The sequence below is a fragment of the Phascolarctos cinereus genome, unplaced genomic scaffold, assembly GCF_003287225.1.
Source record: "Phascolarctos cinereus isolate Bilbo 61053 unplaced genomic scaffold, phaCin_HiC Scaffold_726;HRSCAF=1367, whole genome shotgun sequence".
Lineage (NCBI taxonomy): Eukaryota > Metazoa > Chordata > Mammalia > Diprotodontia > Phascolarctidae > Phascolarctos > Phascolarctos cinereus.
This window is the reverse complement of record NW_027556098.1, coordinates 302,901,024-302,925,729: the sequence shown is the minus strand read 5'-3', so window position 1 is coordinate 302,925,729 and position 24,706 is coordinate 302,901,024. Positions and strand designations below refer to the sequence as shown.

Here is a 24,706-nt window from a genome sequence, read left to right as displayed (position 1 = left end):
GAAGAGGAAATAATTTATTGTTCTCAAAAGGTTGTGGGTGGTGGAACAGAGAAATTTGTGGGTTTTTTCCATGGTGACAGTTAAAGGAAGTGTCTGTTATACATTTGTGCAATTAGACAAGTCAGTGTGGTATAGCAGGAGAGCACTGATTCTCTAAGTCCTGGAACCAGGCAGAGAATCTCACCTTGCTACCTGTGTGTCCTTGGCCATCTCAACCTTTCTGGTCCTCAATATGTGTGTCTTCAGAATGGTAGTAGTAATATCTGTGCTACTGCTTAAGGGGTGCATTGGATAGAGCACTGGACTTGGAATCAGGAAGATTCATCTTCGTGAGTTCAAATCCAGTCTCTGACACTTAATAGATGTGTGTGGCCCATGGCAAGTCACTTAACCCTATTTGCCTCAGTTCTTCATCTGTAAAATGATCTGGAGAAGGCAATGGCAAAGCACTCCAGTTCCTTTGCCAAGAAAACCCCAAAATGAGGTCATGAAGAGTGGAACACGACTGAATAACAACAAGCTACTGAAATTTCTTACTGAGTTGTTAAGCATTAAATGAAATTCCCTCTCTCCCTGGGGCAGAAAGGCTTAGTGGTATAAATATTGAATATGAGGTTAAAGGGCTTATCTTCGGATTCTGGCTCTGCTATTTACTAGCTGTGTGCTTTAAGTCAAGTCATTTAATTACTCTGTGCCTCGGTTTCCTTATCTCTGAAATAGCAGTGATAATACTGTTCGTGGAGTTGTGAGGCATGGATGAGATAGCGTGTGTGTGTGTGTGTGTGTGTGTGTGTGTGTGTGTGTGTATAATATATCACTTGGTAATTATAAAGCTTTCTATGAGTGTAAGCGAATAATGACAAAGTCAGAAGTTCCCCAAGTAAAAAAGCAGTTGTGGGTCAAATACCAAAAATAGCATGTTGTAGTAAATGCATGTTGCAGTGACTTTATGATAAATAATTCACTGTATTAGAGCAGCTTATCATCCATATTGTTCCAACAGCTCCCTGTAGTTTGGTTTTAGTGCAAAGTTTCATCTGAAGAGTAGCTGACATTCATCTGGCACTTTGAAGTTCTCAAGGTGCTTTATGTATATCATTACCATATCCCTGGGAGTGTTGTTATTCCTGTTTTACAGATGAGGAAAGCAAGACTCAGGGAGGTCAAGTGTCTTGTCCATGGCCACAAAACCAGTGACTTGAATCCAGGTCTTCCTGAAAGCTTTAAAGTTTAGGACTCTCTAGGTGAGCTTAGGGGAGGGGAAGGTGAGAGAGCTGATATTCAACCCAGGGGAAATGAGATAATTGAATATATCTGTCCAAGCAATAAAGTGAAATCTACTCCTGTATCATGCAATCTCAGAGTTGTGAGTTGCCTCGCAATCTACCTACCTATCAGCCTCTACCTGCTGTTATGGATTCCCCCACAGGTAGTCAAACTGTTATTTGAAGACCTCCAGGGAGGAAAACACACTTTTTACCTACTGAGGCACACGATCCTACTTTTAGACAGCTTTGTTAGCCTGTTTTTCTTTTCCTGCACGAAATGTGTCACTGTGCAATTTCTACCCAGTGGGGTCAAGCCAGACAAATCATATCCCATTTCTAGCTTGGGTAGCTTTGTTCTTAAGGGTCCCTTCCCCTTCAGTTGAAGACTAGGTGACTCAGGTTGTACATCAGAGGGGCATCAGATAGCACAAGAGCATAGATTGAGAGTTGAAAGGGACCAAGGAGACCAATTAGTGCAACCCCACCATTTTATGGAGACAAAGTGAAGTTCAGAAGGGGATTTCTTTGGTAAAGGAAATTCCTTTACCAAAACTGGGGCTGTCACCTAGATTAATTTTGAGGGACAGCAGTAGCCTGAAGTGACCTGGAATTTAATTTTGAAGTGTCATTGTGGGTATTTTGTCATAGGATCAGTTTACATAAGGAAACCAAGTCCCAGAGAAGTTGAGTGAACTGCCCAAGGTTACAGCTTTCAGAAGCAGCATTTGACTTAGGTATAATGCTACGTAGGACTGTGAGGAAGTACCATTGGATCAGACAGTGTTAGCTGAATGGGGTATTTGGGGTTTTTTTGCTGCTGCCATTAATTACCTGTGGTCCACTTCCTTTACTTCTCTAGGAGTTAGTTTCCTCATCTGAAAAATGAAGCGATTGTACTGCCTGACCTGAGGATCCCTTCCAGCTGAAAGGCTGATGATTTCCTAAGAACCCTGGGAAAAACTTCAGTGTGATCAGCATGCTGGCTTTGGCATCATAAGACTGAGTTTTTCCAGTTTTCTTACTTAGTGCCTTTGTGACCTTACGCTCGTCACTGGCCCTTTCTGGACTGCAGTTGGTCATTCCTGAAATGTCAAGGTTGCACTGGTTGGCCTCTAAGGTCTCTTTCAACCCTCAATCTACCATCTTGTGAAATTAGTCTCAGGGGTAAATTGTGTACATCCTTCCTCCCTATTCCATCCTTCCAATATATGATGAAAGTGAGTCCTGAATTCAGAACCTCTAGGAATCTTTTTCCTGAGAACTTATTGCTTTCCTGACAGATGAAGCCTAGAGCAAACACCATATATGGTGGCCACTGTGATAGAGCTTTTTAGACTGATTTAGAGTGGGAGAGGTCTTCATTGTTAACTTTATGGTAGACTTGGCTGTATAGTGTCAGAGTGTAGGGTGTGAAGGCTTAGCTTTTGTGGAATGTTCAGGGGGCCAAAAGGCTGGAATGTGACCTGACAGAAGGAGTAGAGGTTATGGCTCTAGTCCTGCTACCAGCAATAGTTCTGGTTGGAGGAGAGAGCCCAATCCATTGATAATTTTTGTTTTAGCCTCCTTTAATCCTAGTACAGACAAAGAAAACAAGGGACCACCCAGCGGCAGAAATAGCCCTGTGTGCCAGTCAGTGGTGCTCTAATCTTGTGATGGCAGAAATCTATCATGTGGCCTAGCCAAGGCAAGTGAACAAGTATTTATTAAGTGCTTACTGCTTTTCAAGCACTTTGCTAAATGGCCAGGGTACAAAAAAAAAAAAAAGCAAAAGCCGGGTGCCTGCTAACATTCTAAAGGAGAAGACAACATGCATACAGATTATATATAGAGTAAATTGGGAGGTAAATCTCAGAAGGAAAGCATTAGCATGGATGGGGACCCAGAAAGGCCTGTTGGAGAAGAGGGGATTGGAACTGAGACTTGAAAGAAGACAAGGAAGTCAACCTGTTTCCTGTCTGGATACATGTAGGGTTCTCAAAAATGGAGCATGAGACCAGGCTTCAACTTAAATGTTTTCAAAGTCTGCCTAAGTTACCTGCTCTGTGGTCTAGACACACTTTCCTCTTCACTGTTCAGTGGTGCCACAACCCTCTTGTAATTCAGGAAAGTATCTGCCTTGTCTGTTTCTCTTCTGCCCCTCCAGCTTCTCATCTTTTTGCTTACCAGGCATAGGCAATAGATTAGTCTGTATTATATCCAAGTTCAGATATTATTGACTTATTTTATTCCAGTTAGAGCCAATTAAAAGTGTAACAGATTATTGTTCAGTTGTGTCCAATTCCTCGTTATCTTGGGACATCTTGTACATTATTATTATATGCTATTTTCACAACAACCCTCTAAGGTAGTTGCTGTTATTATCCCCATTTATCAGAGGAGCAAACTGAGATTCAGAGAAGTTGCCCATATTGTCCAGGGATAATAAGAAGGACCTGAGGCCAGATTCCAACCAAGAACTTTGTGACCCCAAGTGCAGCTTGTTCTATCCACTGTTTGCCTCAGTTTCTTCATCTGTCAAATGAGCTGGAGAAGGAAAAGCAAACTACTCCAGTGTCTTTGCCAGGAAACCTCAAATGGGCTCAGGAAGAGTGGGACATGACCAAAATCACTTAACAACAAGAATTGACCAGTTCTTTTTTTTTCTGCTTGTTCAGTCATTTTCAATCGTGTCTGATTCTTCATGACCCCATATGGAGTTTTCTTGGCAAAGATGCTGGAGTGGTTTGATGTTTCCTTCTCCAGCTTATTTGACAGATGACGAAACTAAGGCAAACAGGATTAAATGACTTGCCCAGGGTCACACAGATAGTAAGAGTCTGAGGCCAGATATGAACTCAGGAAGATGAGTCTTTCTGATTGCAGGCCAGGTGCTCTATCCACTGCACCACCTAGCTTCTGTGATAGGCTATCTCTGAATGTAATGAATTCCTTCTTCACTGGAGTTCTTTAAGCAGAGAAGCTGAATAATTACCTGATGGAGTTATCTCATGGAGAGGACTCTTGGTCATTAGATGTGATGGCCTCTGTGCCACCTTCCAGTTCTTGGATTCTGTAGTTCTATGATTCAAATAAGAATAGAAACTCTTTGAGGGCAGGGATTGTTTCTTTTCTGTCTTTGTGTCCCTGGTACCTAAAGCATTGAATACTGTACTCACAGTAGGTACAAGCACATATAAATGCTTGTTGACTTCAACCTTGTTAATATGTGACAGGAAGCATATGCATTTTCACAATTCCATGTAAGATTTATAATTGCTTACCTACAATCTTTTCCTCTCACATTCAAGGAAAGTCAGTTATGAGGCATAATCTTTATGAAGCCTTTTAAAGGAGAAGGGGAGAAGGAAGCACCTTCCCATGTTGGTCATGTATAGTCTAATTTAGTACTGGTTTATATAATATATAGTAATAGTATGGTTTGGCACCCTTGACAGTACCTTATGCAGAAGAAAAAAAGATGATATTCCAAGATGATCTCCCCATTATCCCATGGAAAGAGGGCATTGGTAAAGAGTCATGCTTTGGGGGTATTTTAATCTCAGAAGGGAACATATACTCTGTGCCCTGGTCTTTACTGTATACAGACAGCATTTGATTGACCTGGATTGGCTAACTAGCCCTGGGTAGGACATGATCATTATTAAAAAGAAGCTACCCACTACTAATCACTCACCAATCTACCCAGTATCTGAAGTGTCAGTTTAGCCAGGAGTCAAAACCTTGTTGAGATAATTAAGCTAGAATCAGGGTGCAGGGTTTAATTTTTTTTTTTTTTTTAGTGAGGCAGTTGAGATTAAGTGATTTGCCCCCGGTGAGTGTTATGTGTCTGAGGTCACATTTGAACTCAGGTCCTCCTGACTCCAGGGCCAGTGCTCTATTCACTGTGCCATCTAGCTGCCCCTAGGGTCAGGGTTTAAAAGAATCCTATTACTCTCTTACGAGTTCAGTGGCTTACTATTTACGGGTCTTTACACATAGTTTACAGGCTTATGTCTTTTAAAAATGGAAGAAAGCACAGTTTGTTTATTGTCCACTAAATTATATGTTCTAGCCACAGATGGATGTGTGACTTTAAAAAATAACAGGGAGCATGGAGCTAGCGGATAGAGCAAGCTGGATTTGGGGTCAGAAAGTTCTTGGTTGGAATCTGGCCTCAGATTCTACTTACTATCCCTGGACAATATGGGCCACTTCTCTGAATCTCAGTTTGCTCCTCTGATAAATGGGGATAATAATAGCACCTACCTTAGAGGGTTGTTGTGAAAACAGCATATGGTAATATACAAGATGTCCCAAAAGTCTTAGTGTGGTTTTAAGTGAAAAGGTTTTTTTTTAAATGTGAAAGCTAAAACTGCACTAAGACTTTTGGGACACTGTATTTGCTCACCTCAAAAGCTCTATATAAATGTCAGTTATTATCAGCGTTTATATCAGCGAGGTACTTTTTTTCAAACCTGATTGAATAACAACAAAGAAAGAAGTGGAATTTTTTGTTCGTTAAAGGAAAATCCTCTTTGTAGTATGAAAATGTCTTTAGGTCTTGGGAGACTCACAGTGGAATAGAAGCCCTAACAGTTCTTGTACCTACTGCTATCATTCTCTAATACTATTCTGAATCTTTCTAGTGTTTATTGATTTTTAGCAGGATATTATCGTAAAAAGGCTACAAATCCTGTTCTTGAATTCCTCTGGCTGGAAGCCCTCAGTGGCCCATGTAGTCCAACTCTCATTTTATAGCTGAGGAAACTGAGGCCCAGGGAGATTAAACTGACTCACCCAAAGCCTCTGAGGTGTAGTAATTGTCAGTGGTGAGATTCAATTGTGATGTTAAACTATGGAACCAAGAAAGAAAGCCAAGGATCAGCAAGTGTTCTCCCTTACCCTACCAGTTTATTTAGTAAACACGATGGTTAAGATCTAACTGTAGTCTTTCCCCTCTGTCAAGTGCCTGCCAATAAAAGTATATCCTCAACCTGTCCTGACATGTTTTATTATAGTCAGTATTACATAAGTCAGCCTAGGAATCAGTAATCTCCCCCTATTTCCATGTATCATATTTCTAGTGATTGTCACAAACAAAAAAATCCTGGTTTGTCATTGGCTGTAGACAAGGTTCAGTAATGTTGTTTTGGAGATGCTCTTAGTACCCTACTTCCTATACTTTGTGCATCTTTTTGGAAATAATTAATATCATTTCTGTTTACCGAGAACTCCATGATATGCCAGACCTTATTGAGACTTGGCCCCTGGAGGTACTTACAGATGGGAAGAATATTTTACATTTTGAATGTTGTAAATTGTCCAGATAGAATTCACTTATTTTAGTCTTTTTTTTTCAGCCAAAGACAAGGTTTATTAGAATATCCATCATATTAGCCAGACTCTTAAAGAATCTGAGCATTTGGCTAGATTATAAGAATCTGAGCCCACTTATCTTAGTCTTGTCTGACTCTCATGACTCCATTTGGAGTTTTCTTGCAAAAGACACTGGAGTGGTTTTCCATTTCCTTCTCCAGCTCAATTTACAGGTCAGGAAACTGAGGCAAACAGGGTTAAGTTACTTGTACTAGGGTCACACAGCTGGTAAGTGTCTGAGGCCAGATTTGAACTCAGAAAGATAAGTCTTTCTGACTCCTAGCCTAGCATTCTATCCACTATGCCACCTAGCTGCCCCCAATTACTTTTTTTTATTAGACTTATCAGGAGTCAGCCTAGTACAGTGGCTAGAGTCTTGGAGTTGGGGTGAACTGGATTCAATACTCTCCACTGTCATGCTGCCTGAGTGACTGGGGCAAATCATTTAAACCTATAGGACCCCAGGCAATTCTCTTAATACAACAAATCAAAGAGCATTTGCTGTAAACGAAGTTTCCTCACTTTACACCTCCTCATTACCATAGAAATCACAGGACTAAGAAAATAATATATTGTATCCATATGATTGTATATTTATCACATGTATATATATATATATATATATATGTATATATATATATATATATATATATATAAAATTATGTATATATTTATCCCAAAAAACATTCTATATTCCATATCTTAAATTGTTTAAGTATTTCAAGTATTTAAATATGTTAGTCATTTGACAAATTAGAGTGTAAGTGTAAGTGGAGGGCAAGGGCTGAATCAAGCATAAATACAATTGACCTTGGAGTGAATACTGCTCAGAAATGTGGGCCTGTTGATAAATGGTTTAAGAGTATAGGTGGAAATCTGAAATCAGAAGAACAATTAGATGAGATAGGGCTCAAAGCATAAATAATAAATCCAGAATCCAGGTCAGAAGAAAGGAGGATTTCCAACAAGTCATTTAACCTCTAGAAGCTTGAGTTTCTTCATCTATAAAATGAGAATAACATTTGCACTGACTACCTAACGGTGATATTATGAGAAAAGCACTTTGTTAAAGCGTTACATAAATGTTAGTTGTTGCTGGTACTGACTGTAATACAAAGTGTGTGATGAGTGCCAAATCAGTGGAACAGACCTATGTAGTACTAGCTATAAACCATACAACTGATCAGAGGGACAAGAAATTAGGAGGACTCAAACTGGGTCCTGAAAAGTTGATATAGATAGGTTGAATGGAGAAGAGAGGGATGGGTGTGGGAACAAGTGAGGGAGGGGATACTATGAGCACAAGTGTGGAGATTGGACTTTCTGACATAATTATTGCTGCTCTTTAAAAAAAAATTTTTTTGGAGCAGTAGGGATCAGGAACCCAGGTAGCAGCCGTCAACCCTGACAGAGAAATGTTTACGGGCAGCCAGAAATCAAACTATCACTACGTCAGCAAGCAAATTATTAAGCATCTACTATATGCTGGTTATCCGCTGCAAGCAGGATCTTAGTACCCAGCTAAGCCATTGCCTTAGCCAAAGGACTGGATTTTGTTTTTTTCTTCATCTTTAGGGTAAGAGCCAGTTCCCTAATTGTGGCTAGGATAGGGTCCTGCAAGTGGAAGTAAATGGGAGCACTTGGATAGAGTAAGGTATGAGGGAATGGAGCAAGAATTGGAGTACCCATGATGCTTAGCTTTTATGGGCTGAGACAAAGGGTTAACACAGTCTCAGAATCTTGCTTGCCGTTGGCGGCCCCTAGTCATCGTCCAGCTTTTTACTTGGGATCTGACTTCTGGTGCCCATACCCTTTACTTGGCTTCTTGATTCTTGTGACCCAGAGTTTTATTTTTATTTTTGAAAGAGGTTCAAAAATGCATTGTGAGAGTCTAGCCTTCACATTTTACTCATGGTTCTCAGCTCCTGTGATGTCTTTTTTTATCTTTTCCCCCTTTACTCTATACACTCTACAGTAGTACCCAGCTCTGTTCTTTTGACTTGCTGTAATAATTGACATCTTGTGCTTTTCCCACTATCAGGCAATGTTCCCCATCCACCCTTAGCCCCGGCCCCACATATTTTGTGATTTTTATGGTTAGTTTTTTGAAGTCTCAACTAAAGTATAAGCTATATGTGTGTATATGTGTATATATGGCTTCAATTAAAAAATCATTTATTTTCTCCCATTAAAAAAAAAAGCAAATCCAACATTCTTGTAACAAATATGTATAGTCAATTAAAACAAATTTCCACATTGGCCATGTTTTAAAAAATTGTGTTTCATTTATCACCCTGAGTCCATCCCCTGTCTGTCAGGAGGCAGGAAGTGTACTTCCTCCTTGGTCCTTGGGGGTCATGCTTGGTTTTTAAATTAGATTGTAGGTTCTCAAAGGGCTTCTACTCTCTTGTAACCTCTAGTCTAGTTATGAGCATATTTGTTGTTCACTTGTTTTTCACTTGTGTCCAACTCTTCGTTACCCCATTTTCTTGGCAAAGCTACTGGAGTAGTTTGCCATTTCCTTCTCTAGCTCATTTTACAGATGAGGAAATTGAGGCAAACTAGGTTAAGTGACTTGCCCAGGGTCACACACCTCAGGCTTGATTTGAACTCAGGAAGATGAGTCTTCCTAATTCCAGGCCTGGTGCTCTATCCACTTAGCCACCTAGCTGCCCTATGAACATACAGTAGGGGTCACAAAAATTGTGCTTAATTGAATTGCAAAGGCACATTTACTTATTGGTTTACAATCTATGTGGTGTTCACTGTTTTTGTTTCTCTCCAGAAAATGAAAACACTAGCAGAGAGGAGAAGGAGTGCTCCATCCCTCATCCTTGACAAAGCCCTACAGAAACGGCCCAGTAGCAAGTGAGTCAAAACTATTTCTATATGGTTCTAAGTGTTTTTGGAATTTTTATTTTTTAAAGAGGATCAAGAATTTGGATGAAGAATTTGGTTCTAATGGGATTCACAGTGATTTCTACATGTAACTAGGTTTTTCTGGACAACAGAATTTTCTGCTTCATAATGCTAAAAAATTTGATTCTGTTTTGAGTTACGATAAAAGATATGCCTCCCTTATATGAGTCCTGAGCACCAGTATGTATTAAATGAGATGAAATTGTTATACTGAGGCAGCTAGGTGGTACAGTGGATAGAGGACTAGACCTGGAACCAGGAAGACCTAGATTCAGATCCAGCCTCAGACACTAACTATATGACCCTCACCAAGTCATCCGACCCCTGTATGCCTTAGTATTTTTTATTGTGAAATGATTGCATTGGTCTAGATTATGCCTGAGGTCTGTTAGCTTAAGAATTCTATGATTTTGGAAGGATGAGGTGAATCAGGCATTTTAACCCCATGTAGTTTTAGTTAAGCAGCTTACCTTGGTAGATGGGCATCATCAGTAAGGTTAAAATACTCATTTTAGCCATGTGCTAGAGGACTACTGGAGTGTACTTAGGTTGTTTATGAAATGGGAGATATTGATAATTTGACAAATTACCTTCCAGAATGTTAAATGTCAGCATGTTTTTGGCACAACTGGATAAACAATGGGGAAAATCTAGAATGGTGAAACATGAACACTTCTTGTACTTTTGAAAAGTTGTGTAGAAAACAAATTTTTGTAAATTGAATTGAGTTTTGAAAATAGTAGGACACTTCAGAATTCAGAGAACCCTATAGTTTGAAAAGAGGCTATTCACCCCATAATTTATCCATCTTTTGAGTTCCAATCTTAACTTGCCAGGTTTGCTTAAAATGACTATTTTTCTACAATTGAAATTTTGAGGCAGCGTACCCTAGATTATAAATGGAGTTTTAAGTGCCAAGCAACGTTGCCTCTCCTTGTGCAGACTTTGGCAGAACCTTCACTGCTTTGCTACTGTGATTGATTTTGTTGGTGTGGGCAGCTCCTCCAAGGTAGATTGCAACCCACTTGATCCCTATTCATCCCATGCAGTTCTTGTCCAAATCTTTCCATAAATCTTCCATAGAAGGGTCAATGGGTGGGTTAAAGAATCTTTTCTCATTTTTTTTAAAATTGCAGTATGCAGTGATTATGTGCTTACTATGTACAAAGCACTAGATCTCAGGGGAGCCAGAGTACCATTTCAGCTAGTCATCTGATATCCCTTGTTCTCACTGACCAGCTGATCTCCTTTTCTTATTACATGTCCTTAGGAATGTCTTTTAGACCACTTTTTGTACATCTTGGCAATGTGATTCAGCCTCCTTTGTTATACCATATGTCTTTCCCTTGCCCCCTAAGTTATTCATACTTTTGATTCTCCTGAGATCATAGAGTTTCATTACCCAACATGACTGGGAGAATATTAGTGTTGAAAGCATAAATTTTGGGGACAGTTTTGGATCACTGAAAGCGCTACACAAATTCTCAGCTATAATCCAGTGCAAATTCTTTCTGTTCTATTCTGGGACTAGCTTACTGTCCATAAACATATATTGATAGACTGAGTGGACAGACTATTTGCCAGGCTTGGGCTTTTTTAACCACTCTTCTTTTTTTTAAATAATATTTTCTTTTTTCCCTAATTACATGTAAAGACAATTTTTAACATTCACTTTTTAAAATTTTGAATTCTAAATTCTTTCCCTCCCTCTCTTTCTCCCCCTCCCTGAGATGGTAAGTAGTTTGATATAGGTTATAATGTGCAATCATATAAAATATTTTCCATATTAGTCATGTTGTGAAAGAAAACACAGACCAAAAAAAGGAAACAAAAAATAATTTTTAAGTGAAAAACAGCATGCTTTGATCTGTATTCAGACTCATCAGTTCTTTCGTTGGAAGTGGTTAGCATTTTTCATCATGAGTCCTTTGGAGTTGTCTTGGATCATTGTATTGCTGAGAGTAGCCAAGTCATTCACATTTGATCATTGTACGATACTGCTGTTGCTGAACCACTCCGTTTTTAAGTGTAAACGGGTAGACTAATTCCTTTGCCATTATCATGTGCTTCACTTCACTGAGTAAGCTTTGTAGTGTTTCAGGGTTTGATGCACTTTTGTATGAGAACTTTGGATGAATGTTGTAATTAGTAGAGCATCTTCTTTGAAAGTCTGTGTAAGTCTGCTTGTACAAGCATGATGAACACCTTAGGTATATGTCTACTGTTTCTACCTTGTTTGATGTCAATCCTTGATGTCACTTATTGAACACTTATGAACCTGGCTAGAAATTAGTATGGGGCATCAAGATGGCACAGTGGATAGAGTGTAAGGCCTGGAGTCAAGAAGACTCATCTTCCTGAGTTGAAATCTGGCCTCAGACACTTCCTAGATGTGTGACCCTGGGCAAATCACTTAACCCTATTTGCCTCGGTTTGCTCATCTGTAAAATGAGTTAGAGAGGGAAGTGGCAAATCTCTCCAGTATCTGCTAAGAAAACACCAAATGGGGTCACAAAGAGTTAGATATGACTGAAAAATGACTGAGTAACAAAAAGAGATTAGTATAAAACCAAGCTAGTGAAATTATCTGGAGAGTAATTGTAAGGAAAGTGATATCAAACAGATGTAAAATATAAAATGTCTACCAATCTACCAGCCATAGTGCCCAATTAAGTATGGAGAAGTCTTGGTGTCACCATATTTGCCACAGAGTGTGCCCGTAATAAATGCTCACTTATTTGATTGGTTGATTTAAGAAGAAGAAATTGGGAAGAACAGCTAGACCTACCAAAACATGTGGGATAGGGTCTCTTCTGGTAGTGACAGAATTTTAAAGGCACTTAGGGATTGATGCTTAATTGCTCTCGGAGAAGATTCCAAATGAAGGGAAAGGATCACAGATAATGCTTTTACTCAAAAAGAAAAAGACATCCATGCCTACTTACAGGGCTGCTTTTGTCATATCTATAAAACCTTTGAGAATGCTCTGTATGCTTTGAAGATTTCCTTGATCACAGCATGAGAAGCTAACATTCTCTTGAATTTTTCTGTAGCAGATCACATCTTTATGGACATATGAATAGCTAAGTTAGAGACGATGTAAGATCCCATTGTTTCTATTGTTTATTGATATGTAAAAAGCATTTGACTAGGTAGATCAATATATAACCTGGAAAGAACACTCACATCGTTTGTTTCCTATGCATATGTTAAAATTAGATGTGACTCTATGACAGATATAATTACAGAAATTACACTGCTCAACTTGTGCTAAAGTTAGCTCAGTTATAAAGCTGCTAATAATCTATTTGTGGCTTTTTCAGTGTGTGTGTGTGTGTACACAGAGGCATACACATGCACATACATACATACATTATACATGTACACACAAATACATGCACAGATATACACAAAACTGGGCAACTTGGTGAAACAGTGGACAGAGTGCTGGGCTTGGATCAAATCTGGCCTCATATTTACTAGCTTTGTGATCCTGAGCAAGTCACTTAACCATTCTTTACCTCAATGTCTTCATATGTAAAATGAGGATAATAATAGTACCTACCTCTCAGGGTTGTTGTGAGAATCAAATAAGATAATAATTGTAATGCTTAGCACAGTGTCTGGTACATAGTAAGCACAATGTAAATGTTAGCTGCTATTTTTATTATTATTATTACTGTATGGTGAGTGGATGACTTAGGGGAAACAAACCAGTTTTGTGTTATCTTATGGACAATATAGTGAGGAAGGTAATCTTAGTAACAAAATAATTATAGGATGCATTTTCAAAGCTGAATAGAAATTACTTTTTTGATTATCTACTGAATTTTCTGCATTAATGGCTTCCCGTTATTCATGCCGGCAAATGAGAATTAATTGTATCTATGATGTTTAGGCACCATCTGGGCATTTCGGGTAAGAGTATTTAAAGGACTCAATTTAGGTGATAGGAGCATAGATTTAGAATCATTGTGTCAGATTTAGAGCTGGGGGAGGAGACCTTAAATGTCATGTAGGTCAACCCCCCCATTTTACAGATGAGGAAACCAAGGCCCAAAGAGATTAGGTGTCTTGCCCAAGTTCACACAAGTATTAAGTGTCAGAACCAGAAATAGAACCCAGGTTCTATGATTCCAGAGTCTCAAGTTCTAGATTGACAGATGAGTGGAAAATGTGAAAGATGTCTTTGAATCTCCTTACTGACAAGGTGGTGCCACCAACAGAAATAGAGATAATGGGGAAGGGACAGGTTTGGGGGAGAAAACAGAAAATTTAATTTTGGACATGTTGAGTTTGAAGCAGTGTTTGTGTGAATATCCAGCTGGCAGATGGAAATATGGGACTGGAATTGTGGGGAGAGGATGGGGTGGCCATATCCGTTTGGGAGTCTTCTATATGAAGTTGAAAATCAAAGTCATGAGAGTAGATAAAACTAGCAAGGAACAGAACTTAGAGGGCCTAGGACAGAACTTGGAGTCAGCCTTGATTTAAGGAATTTGAAGATGAGGAGTCATCACAGCAGACAGATGGAACAACTAGAAAGGCATAAGAACAAGAGTGTTTATTTCACAGAAGCTGATGGAAAAGGGGTGTCCCTAAAGATGGGGAATGATCAAAGGGTCAAAAGCTACATAGCAATCACAGAGGATAAGGATAGGGTAAGTTTCAGTAGAGTGATGAGAAGTGAACCACATGTCTTAATAAATATTTGAATTGAAATGGGTTGAGCTGCTTAACAGATATTTGTTGAACTGAAAGAAATGTAATTAATGGTAATTAAAGGTCACACTTCAGACCTTCTGAGTGGGACTTGATGAAAATACTGATGAGGTTTATGCCTATGGGTGTGTGTGTGTGTGTGTGTGTGTGTGTGTGTGTGTGTGTGTCTATATCTGTGTGCCTGTGTAAGGAGTAGGAAGTTGAGGGTCAACCTGAAGAAAACATCAGTAGTAGAGGAAGAAAGATTAATGAGAAAGCAGAAATGGTTGATGGGAAAATTGGGGTTCCCTTTAGAATGTTTCTTTGACAGTGGTTCTGCACACTAAGTCTCTTGGAGTCATAATTTCTTCATCAATAAAATTGACATACCATTGTCATCAGCCTGGTCTCCTATGTCAAGAATATTCTGTATGTGAAGGGATCATGATTCAAACTTGGGTCCTCTAATTTCAAGCCTAGGACTCTTTTTGTTTGAGTCATGTTCTTGAGCCCTCCCTTTCATTATAGAATGAGATCTATTTTCCCATTTTTTGGTAGATTTCTGCTAAGGAGATCCCTGTGGGGATGACCTCTGAAATGAGCCTGTGTAGACCTGAAAACTACAGGTATCCCTTATTCTACAGAAAAGTTATATTCAAACCTATTTGATTATGAAAACTTGTAGGTGGAACTATCTTTTCCCCATAATACTCATCTGAAAATGAGAGGAGTGTGCTAAATAGTATCATTCAATTTGCTCCAGTGATTCTGTTCTGCATAAGGAATAGGTGCTCTTTTTGACTCTTTCTGGGACGGTATCTGAGGGTATGAGTAAAAGTTGCAAATAAGAAAAAATATATCATATATTGTAATATCAAAGTATCATAAATTATAGCTAGCTAACAGCTCCAGGCTAGAGCTGTTGGGGAAAAAAACATTTCACTTTCTAAAATTACAGAGGCAAACTTGCAGGTTACTTCCTTCTTACTACAGAGAACGTAGTCAAGGAGTCATATACTTGTCATTTAGAGATGTAACTGTGGGCCCTAATTTTTTTTTCTTCTTCAACTGTGTAGGAGAAAGCAAGCAGGGACTTGGGGTTTGTGGTGTTTATCTAGCTTGGAAGAGCATCAGTGTAGCACTTTCTCTTTGACTAGTTTGGAAGCAGTCAGAGGACTCTTACTCAATAAGAGTCAAAGCTCTGGGTGCTGAGAGATAGATAAGCTGCCTGGTAATGCCCAGTCATACATAGATCCTAGGAAGCCATGGTATCCCATACCATGGGGAGTAGGCTGAATTGGAATGGAACATTCTGATAAGACTACATATAAGATTAAAATTTGAAAAGTAATATTAAATGATTAGCAAGAAAGATATCAAATTATGCTTAAGTGTTTCTTTGATAGGTATGCTCGGTAAGGTTTTCTGTTCTACTGTTTAGTGGCTGCTCTATTTAGCTACTTTGATAGTTATATTGCTGATGAAAAACAATAGCATGATGCAGCAGAAAATTGATGATTATACATTTAGTAAGCCAGGGTAGAGGGCCTTCATAGTACACCCTGGTAAAACTGCCTTGGTAGATGGGCTAAACCAGGCTGAGGGTAGCCAGCAGACCTCAAAACCCACCAGTGAGTTAGAGGGATGTCATCCCAAGCATGTGAAGATTTCCCCTGGCGGAACGGGCAGATGAGAACAGTTTGTTCGAACAGCCATGACAGCAACTGAAGCAGGAGCTATGGAGCACTTGGACATCAAAAATCCCGAGGTCATCCACTGTATCCAGGGTCATCGACAGTCATCCTGACTTCTGTCTTGCCACTGGACTTTGATGACTCTGGAAGAGAGAGTGAGGCTAACAACTTTATCCAACCCTGCCTCACTTAAATCCAATTCACACACAGTCTAGACATCATCCTCTGATGTCATTGTCCTCTTTGAAAACAAAGGACAAATGACAACAACTGTGTACTAGGTACCCAGAGTACAAATACAAAACAAAACAACCCTTAGGAAGTTCACATTTTATTGAGAGAACCAGAATGGTTTTTTTGTTGTTGGTTTCTTTTCTTTTTTTCTTTTTTTTTTTTTAGTACCAGAGGAAAAATCTGGCTTCCTCAGAGATAGCTACCCGTTCTTGTTGGGTCCCTCTGCCTCCCTTTAGGATGATGCAACTGAGGCATTCCTGTGGCAGGAACAATAGAAGATGACATTGTCAACCCAACCCCGTTGTTTACCTGTTGTGAAGAAGGGAAGCAAATGGTAGTATTTTATGAAGAAGTCACTTAATTTCTAGGCTTCAGCTTCCTCATCTCTAAAATGGAGGGGTTAATGACATCTAAGGTCTCCTCCCCCCAGCTCTAAGTCTATGACACAAGGATTCTAAATCTGTGCTTCTATAATCTAAGTCCCTCAAATGCTATTACCCTAAATGTCTAGATCCAGTTGGTTGCCATGGCATTCACTTCTAGGGCTATAGCTCTCCATCACTGGTATATGTAGATGCTGAATGGTATGGACCTGAGTACACTTGGGAGGAACAGGAATATCCTGGGGGAGGGACAGAGAGGTGAGGTGTTTACACATTTATCTGCCTTACAGACCTTATTGAAAAGAGGAAATCTCCAACATTGGCTTCTACCTGTCAACGGCTAGTATTTGCCTGGGGGTCAGTGGTTGTTCAGTCAACAAGCATTTGTTAAGTTCTTAATATGTACCAGATCCAGTATTAAAGCACTTCTGTTTCAAATCAAAGGAAAAACGAGATCCCTGCCCTCAAGGAGCTTACATTCCAATGGGAGGCGGAGAAGAATATGCAAATGACTAGGTAAAGACAAGCTTTGTATGGTGTAAATGAAGGGTCATCTCAGAAGGAAAGCCTGAAACGGGGTCTTGGAGAAGGTCCCGTTTGAGCTGAGTCTTGAAGGGAAGCCCTTACTTAGGCAGAGGTGAGGAGGGAAAACATCCCAGGTATTGGGGACTGTCAGTGAAAAGTCATAGAATAGAAAGATGGGGTGTCATGTGGGAGGAGCAACATGGAGGCTGGTGTGGGTAGATCACTAAAAACATGGAGATAGGGAGGGGAGTAAAGTATAAGAAGATTGCAAAGGTGGGAAGGAAAAAGGTTGTCAAGGGCTTCAGAAGCCAAGCAGAATTGTATATTTGAGCCTGGTGGTAATAGGCAGCCACTAGAGTTTATTGAGTGGGCAGGATGATACAGTCAGAACTTAGGAAGATCATTTTGGCAGCTGAGTGAAGGATGGCTTGGAGTAGGGAAACCATCTGGTTCAGGGGTCATTCCGAGTAGGAGGATGAATTCAATGACCTGTGATCCCCTCCTCCCACTCATGTCTTTCTCATGGTTGCACACATTGTTATTACAATATTACAATACCAATGATATATATACAGTGAGGTGTAGGGTAATTTCAGTGAGTGAAGTATTTCAGAGCATTATAGCAAGGATATGTATATACTTTTGAGTTTTCTGAGAAGTATAATGTGGACAGCTTGGGGGTAAAAAAGCAGTTGTCCTGAAATCCCATTTCTGTGTACTGACTTCCTTTTAATTCCTTGTACTTATATCCTTGTGTTCATCCCAGAGCCTTAATTAGAGTGGATTACTTGGGGGTTTTTCCCCAAGGTGCTAACATAGGCTAAGTGCTTTCTTCCCGTGTTGTCCCTGAACCTTGCCTCAGTGTACATAATGTAATTCTTCAGTCTGATCTTCATCCTTCCGCTTCTAGTCCCCTTCCTCTTAGCTGGTTGTGGCTCAGATCGCACCACAGAGGTCTAGGTGCCAAGACAAGATGAAAAGTGTCAAGAGAATGAGATTAGGAATCAAAAGACCTGGTTTTGAGTCCTGGTGCTACCATTTTTTAGTTGTGTGACTTTGAGAGTCATATAACCTCTCAACCTTAGGGAATAATATTAATACTTGTATTAGAACATAGGTTCTTTATAAGTAAGGATTGTTTCATTCTTTACACTCGTATCCCCAATGCCTAGCATAATGCTGTACACATAATAGACCCCAACTAAATACTTTGTAGGGACTGATAGATGTTAATGCTGTTGTGAGGATCAAGGGAAATATATTGTATATGAAAATGCTCTGTAACCATAAAACACTATGGGAATTTAAATGATCATTTTTATTAATTAGGTGTGGTGGTGGTGATGATGACAACAGCGCAAAAATGGTTTTAATCTTTTAGAAACGATATATTAAGGGAGGAACTATAAATTCAAATCTTAGGGTAATGTGTCCTGAGTTTATGCTATTATTTATCAATTTGATAGTTGGAAATTCTGCTACATGAATTTCTATGATACAGTGTGGTCTGTCTTTGGTTTCCTTCTCTGCTATTGTAATGAGCCATCTGCCATGTTTAGCCATACAATCAAGCAAAGTTTCATCTGAAGTACCCAGAAAGAATAGGAGCAATTGGGAGTGTTTTAGGTTCCTGTGTGATAAAGTTTCACAGAGTGCTGCCTGATCCTTAAAGGAATAATTGGCAAGCCTCTGTCCTCACCCATGGAGCTAGAGCCCCCAAATGGCCCTCTTCTCCACAACGAATTGGCTGGTGGGAGGGAGAGACTAGAACTGCATCTCTCTTCTTAACCTCAGATTTAATCTTTTTAGCTAATGAATATGTAGGAAACTTGTAAAGTATATGGTCTTTTTTACATCAACAAACAGCTCTGACCTTGAGGAATTTCAACATTATTAGAGAGTGGAATGCAGTGGAATTCTGGAAGACAGTGTTGAACAGCTACTTTACAGGCTGGTCATCCTACTTCTTGCTGTTCCTGTGTGTTACTCTAGAGTGTGTGTGTGTGTGTGTGTGTGTGTGTGTTGTGTGTGTGTGTGTGTGTGTGTGTGTGTGGAGGGGGGAGGGGGATGTAATTTGAGGCAGGATATAAATGTGAATCTATATAAATAAAAGGCTTGTTAAAAAAGGATTTTCAACTCTACTTCCTTGAGATGTAGCAAGGATTAACTATTGGAATTAAGTCAGGGAGATCTGGTTTTAAATTCTGCCTCTATCACTTAATAGATGTGTGACCATGGACGAATCTCTGAGCCTTTCCTGAGTGGAAGTTTGCTTCATCTACAGAATGGTGTTCATAGGGTCAGAGATTTAGAATTGGAATTGACTTTTGAGGTCATTTAGTCCTACATTGAGGGCTGGAAGAGACCTCAGGTCATCTGGTCTCACCTCCTCATTCTAACAAAGAGGAAAGTGAGATCTTGCACCTACCTCACAGGATTTTTGTGAGAATGAAATTACATATGTGTGTGTGTATGGATGTATATGTGTATGTGTATGTGTACATAGATACATATGTGTGTATGTGTATATATATATGTATGTGTGTATTTATATAACTTTGCAGAACTTAAAAGTGATATATAATTGTCAGCTATGATAATGATTATTCCATACCTTTCAAAAAAACACAGGCCCTGCATTGTTTTTCCTCTCATGTACCTTTCACCTTAATATGGATTTCTTCCTTTCTCTATTTTACATATTAGACTTCACTGCCTCAATAAACTTTTAAATGTCAGAGCCTCAGCCTCTTCCACATTTATTACAGAGCCAATCCCGTTATGATGTCCAGCCTCAGAAAAACTCTGCGCAGGGTACCTGTCTTTCCCTAGTTGATGTGCTCCTGAAGAATTGTGTGTAAATCAAATGCTTTTAAGTGTGTTAGAGGAGTTTGCTATATAGAAGCTATCTCACAAGAAATCTATTTTAGTCAAGAGCAATTTATGTTTGGAGAATCTGGATTTCTGTAATTTGAATTTGCTTTCTACTAGGCTGCCAACTACATAACTTCTCTTATATTATGGGGCCCTGTTACAAGGTGCTCAAGTCCCAGCTAATGACCAATTTATTTCAAGTGGTATTTGAGACCAGATGACTAGAACGGACCTCCAGTAGGTGTCTGGAAGACCTGAGAAGGCCTACTTCTGGCCTTGGGGAAGGTTCATAACCCTAGTATCCCAAGCAACTCTGACTAGAGCAGTTGAAGAAATACATTGCTAGCGGCAGATTCCTTTCAGGGAGTGCCCCACACCAAAGAAATTACAGATTCTGACTTCCCTTCCTTCTCTTGACTCCCCATTTCCCCGCAAATGGAAGTAACATACTATCACCAGTGAAGAGTCTTGGAATTCCCTGCAGTGGAATTTGACCTGTTTTTATGCAGTATGAGTCAAATAACCCCAGAAGTGGGATGGAGGAGGATCGAGGCATCATCAGAGAATCATCTCAGCATTTTTTACTTTCTGGTATTAAACAGATCATTCTATTCTAGCTTTGGCAGGGAAGCCCTCATGTTGCTACCAGTGTCCCCTAGTTACTTGTTAAAGGGTAATTAATGACTTGTAGATAATAAAGCTCTTATCCAAAGTTAGCAAACATCTGCAGGGGATTTATAAGGATCCTGTCCTTCAATAGCTGCTGCACCTCCATTTTTATTGAATTGAGTGAGCAAATGCAAAGTTAAAAAAAGCAGAAAGCACATAGACTTCACTGGTTTATGTTCGCACCCAGAATTTTATCTCAGGTGTCTCCTAGTCAGCTCACAGGATTGTAGATGAAACAGAGAGGCTGCTAGGCAGTAGCACAGGTCTTGGGGAATTTGAAGGGATCATTCATGATATTTGTACATGGATGCCTTTCTGACAGCTGGAGGTGGTAACTGTTAGTAATCACAGAGCATGTGGCAGCTGCCAGCAATCTTGAGCACTGAACGGGCAGAGGTTTTCTGAGGTGAGTGCTTAGTGTAGGTTGGAGCACAGACAGGGCCTGTTACTTTTAAACAGAGTGCTGCATTCAGTCCTACACTGCACTGATGCTTCCCTCCAAAGCGATTTACCAGCCTTTGGGAATATTCCCACCAAATTCTTGCTGAGTGAACATCACGCCAGAGCATGATGTTGGAAGGCTGCTACCAGTCTATGACAAAAACTTACTCTCTCCCCCCAGAGTTAGAATGGGATGGGGTAGAACAGTAACTGCGGTGTATATCCTGTTCTTAGGCCACTGACCAACACTAATTTTATGTCCAAGGTACTTCTCTGGTTATGCATTTGTGGTCCTGGTTGTAGGAAGTGGGGAAACACTCCCTGTTAGGAAGGGAGGAAATACATTAATTATTTATTATGTGCCCAATGTGCTAAATGCTTTATAAATATTATCCCATTTAAAGCTCAAAACAGCTCCGGTAGGTAGGTACTGTTATGAATCCTATGTTACAGATGAGGAAACTGAGGCAAATGGAGGTTAAGGGATTTGCCCAGGGTCTCAGAGCTAGTAAATGTTGAAGACTAAATTTGAACTCAGGTCTTCCTGACTCCAGGGCCAGAAGTGGGGTGGTGGAGGATGGAGGCATCATCAGAGAATTATCTCGGCATTTTTTACTTTCTGGTATCTAACTCTACCACTACCCCCCGCCCTTTTTTTAAAAAAAATGTAATGAATCTTAGTAATTGATGGGAAATTGTTTTATACTGTAAGAATTCTTTCACTAATATAGGAATACTCATAAATTTAGTCTTACCAATTTCTTCTACTTCATATTCAGGAATGGAAATAAGACAAACTCTTTCCCTCTACAAGACTGCTGGAAGTGCCAGAAAAAGGTTATGTTAATTAATGTGTTGTCAGTAGGTATAATGTTCAGTTTATTTCCTGACATTTGTATACGATGTACCATTGTTGGGTCATTTAAAAATTATAACACATTTATAGAAACTCAAAATCTTTTTCTACTGCTCCTTCTTTTGTATTTTCCTTCTACCAATCAGTCAAAGCACTGTAGTAAGCACTGGGGTTTCAAAGACCTCTCCAAATTCTCTTCCAGCTCTAAGTCTACAGTCTTAGAATCCTGTGACCTGTTTCGCCAGAGAACTTTTGTGCTGGAGTAAATTGGGGGTTCATACCAATTCAAACCTATAGTTTCGTTGTTGGACCCCAAACTGCCCAGAGGGAACTGAATTAGTTGAAGAGAGAACATTAGGGGAAGAAACTTGATCACTAGGCAACTGTTTGCCAACTGAATCATACTTCCTTATGGTCTGCTCACTCTTGCCCTGCGTGACTATACTTCCTTTACTTATTCCAGAGTCCAGGGATGGGGAACCTGTGGCCTCGAGGCCACATGTGGCCTTCTGGGTCTTAGGGTTTGGCCTTTCGACTGAAGCCAAGTTTTACAGGACACATCCTTTTATTAAGGGGATCTGTTCTGTGAAGTTTGGATTTAGTCAAAGGGCCCCACTTGAGGACCTAGAGGGCCACATGTGGCTCCAAGGCCACAGGTTCCCCACCCCTGTTAGACTGTTGTCCCTTTCAGCCTATCTCCGAGCATGCTGGTGCCTTTGTCTTTGAATTCTGCTGATTTCACAATGTCATTTCCTTCTTTCCCATTAATGCCTGCATACATCGTTATTTTGGTGTTAGCTGATGGCAGCACATGCACAAATGAAGGGTGCATGGTTAAACTCTGGAATGCCTGAGAGAAATGAACTTTCCATCTTGAGGTATCTTTTAAAAACAGCAGGTCCTCCCCTCTGATTCAGTTTAGAGGTTGCTCTATCCCAACTCAAGGAGATCGGGTTGAATTCCATGAGGTCCCTTCTCACCCTGTAATTATTGCATAGGTCAACTTAAGAAAAGGTGTAATTCTGGCAGGTGATATTTTATAAAAGTTATAGACTTCGATTTTGTAAGTGCAAGGTTTAAAGGTTGTAGGTACAACCCTTTAAAAAAATAAGCGTTTACATTTTGGCAGATAGAGACTTCTATAAAGCTCTTAAGGGGGAAAAACAAACCTTCATGAGATACCTAAACTATTGTATTTTGTTTCCAAAGGAACTATTTAAGAAGATTCTTTTCATTGTTTAGATTTTGACATTTCTGTTTGAATTTGTTAAGTAGAAAAATATGGACTCAAGGAATACCTTATTCTCTTTGCATTGAGCCCAGACTTGTTGTTGGGTAGACTTGCTAGTGCTTCCTTTCCACCATGGCAGTAAACTGCACTGACATGTTATCTTGGGGATGGCTGGTGCCAAACACTATCCCGTATGTTATCTTACACCATGGGCCATTTGGCTCTACATCAAATCTATTCCCATGGTTGTGGATAGTGTTCCGAGTTATTAGTTGAGAGATATAGAGATGATCTAAGATGAAGAGATGAATACCAAAATAAAGAGGAGATGAATGAAAATTTCTGGAAAAGGCCCTATGTAGAGTTGTAAACTGTTCTTAGGGAGATGTATGAGACCTTCCTGGAAATTAAAAAAAAAACACAATCAGATGACAGATTTAATGTGAAGATTTTTATGTAAATGGAATCAATGGTTGTCATTAGGCAGAAAGTTACATGGAAGCCAGTAAGACCTTCCTCCTTTTTTATACAGAACATTTCAAAGCAGTTTCAGGAACATTCAAAATGATTGTGTATTTGGTCCTTGGTGTATTGTGCCACTTCTGTCATCTCATAGTGAAATGTCTAGAAAATAATTCCAAGACTCCCTGACATTTTAGTGGTCACTGCCAGGGCATAATTGATGGACAGTAGCATAGTTCTATCCACGTAGAGACAGATTAGTATTATACTGTAGTCAGAAGAGGAAAAAGGGCAAGAGAGGGTAGATGATTCAGTCCAAATCCATTACTACTGTTGCAAAACAACTCCAAGAGTTTGAACAGCTGAAGATGAGTAAGTTATGCTATCTTTGTGTCCTAGACACAAACACATTCTTTTTTAAATAAATGTTTTATTGATGCTCTTTTAAAAAGAAACTTTGCTGTTACTTCCCAAAGACTCTCCCCCAACCACTTCCTAGAGACTCTCCCCTAACCCCACCCAGTAGAACCATCCCTCACAACAAAGTACAAAAAATACACATTTGCCATGACCACTAGAGTTTGCCTCAGTGTTTACCTATAATCCATCACTTCTCTGCCGGAGAGAGGGGAGCAATCATGTTCTTTTTTTTTTAACATGAGTATCCTTGCTATGTTTATTTTTTTTTAATGCTACCCATAATTTCAATCTTACCGTTGAACAGGGAAGAATATTTCACCCATATGTTCCAATTATTCATCCTAGTAGGATGGAAATGAGTACTTCAGTACTTTTGTAAATTTGTGATGTGAATATATTGCCACCCATCCATGCCTTCCAATCATGCATGGTTCTTGGCCATGGCTTCTCATAAATCCTCCATCTATTCAGTATGGCAGAGACCTCTTTCTGGGTCTTTTGAACATTTTGGGGGTAGCAGGGAGGCACTTGAACCTGTCCATCTGTTATCCTTTGCTCTCATGACATGACCTACCCACCACCTTTTCCAACCACATTTGCTGGATGATTTCCCTCCTGTTCCTTCTCTCATGCAAATCATCTTTGGTAGCAAGTGGCAGCCTATGTGTCCCTAC

General features: G+C 39.7%; 1 protein-coding gene across 1 annotated transcript in view; it reads left to right on the top strand.

The window, feature by feature from the left end:
• Positions 1 to 24,706, top strand: part of ARHGAP20 (Rho GTPase activating protein 20) — a 161,855-nt gene that overhangs the window by 7,990 nt on the left and 129,159 nt on the right. Inside the window, 1 exon segment of the mRNA XM_020989804.2 lies at positions 9,409 to 9,491. Coding sequence (XP_020845463.1) covers positions 9,409 to 9,491 — 83 coding nt within the window.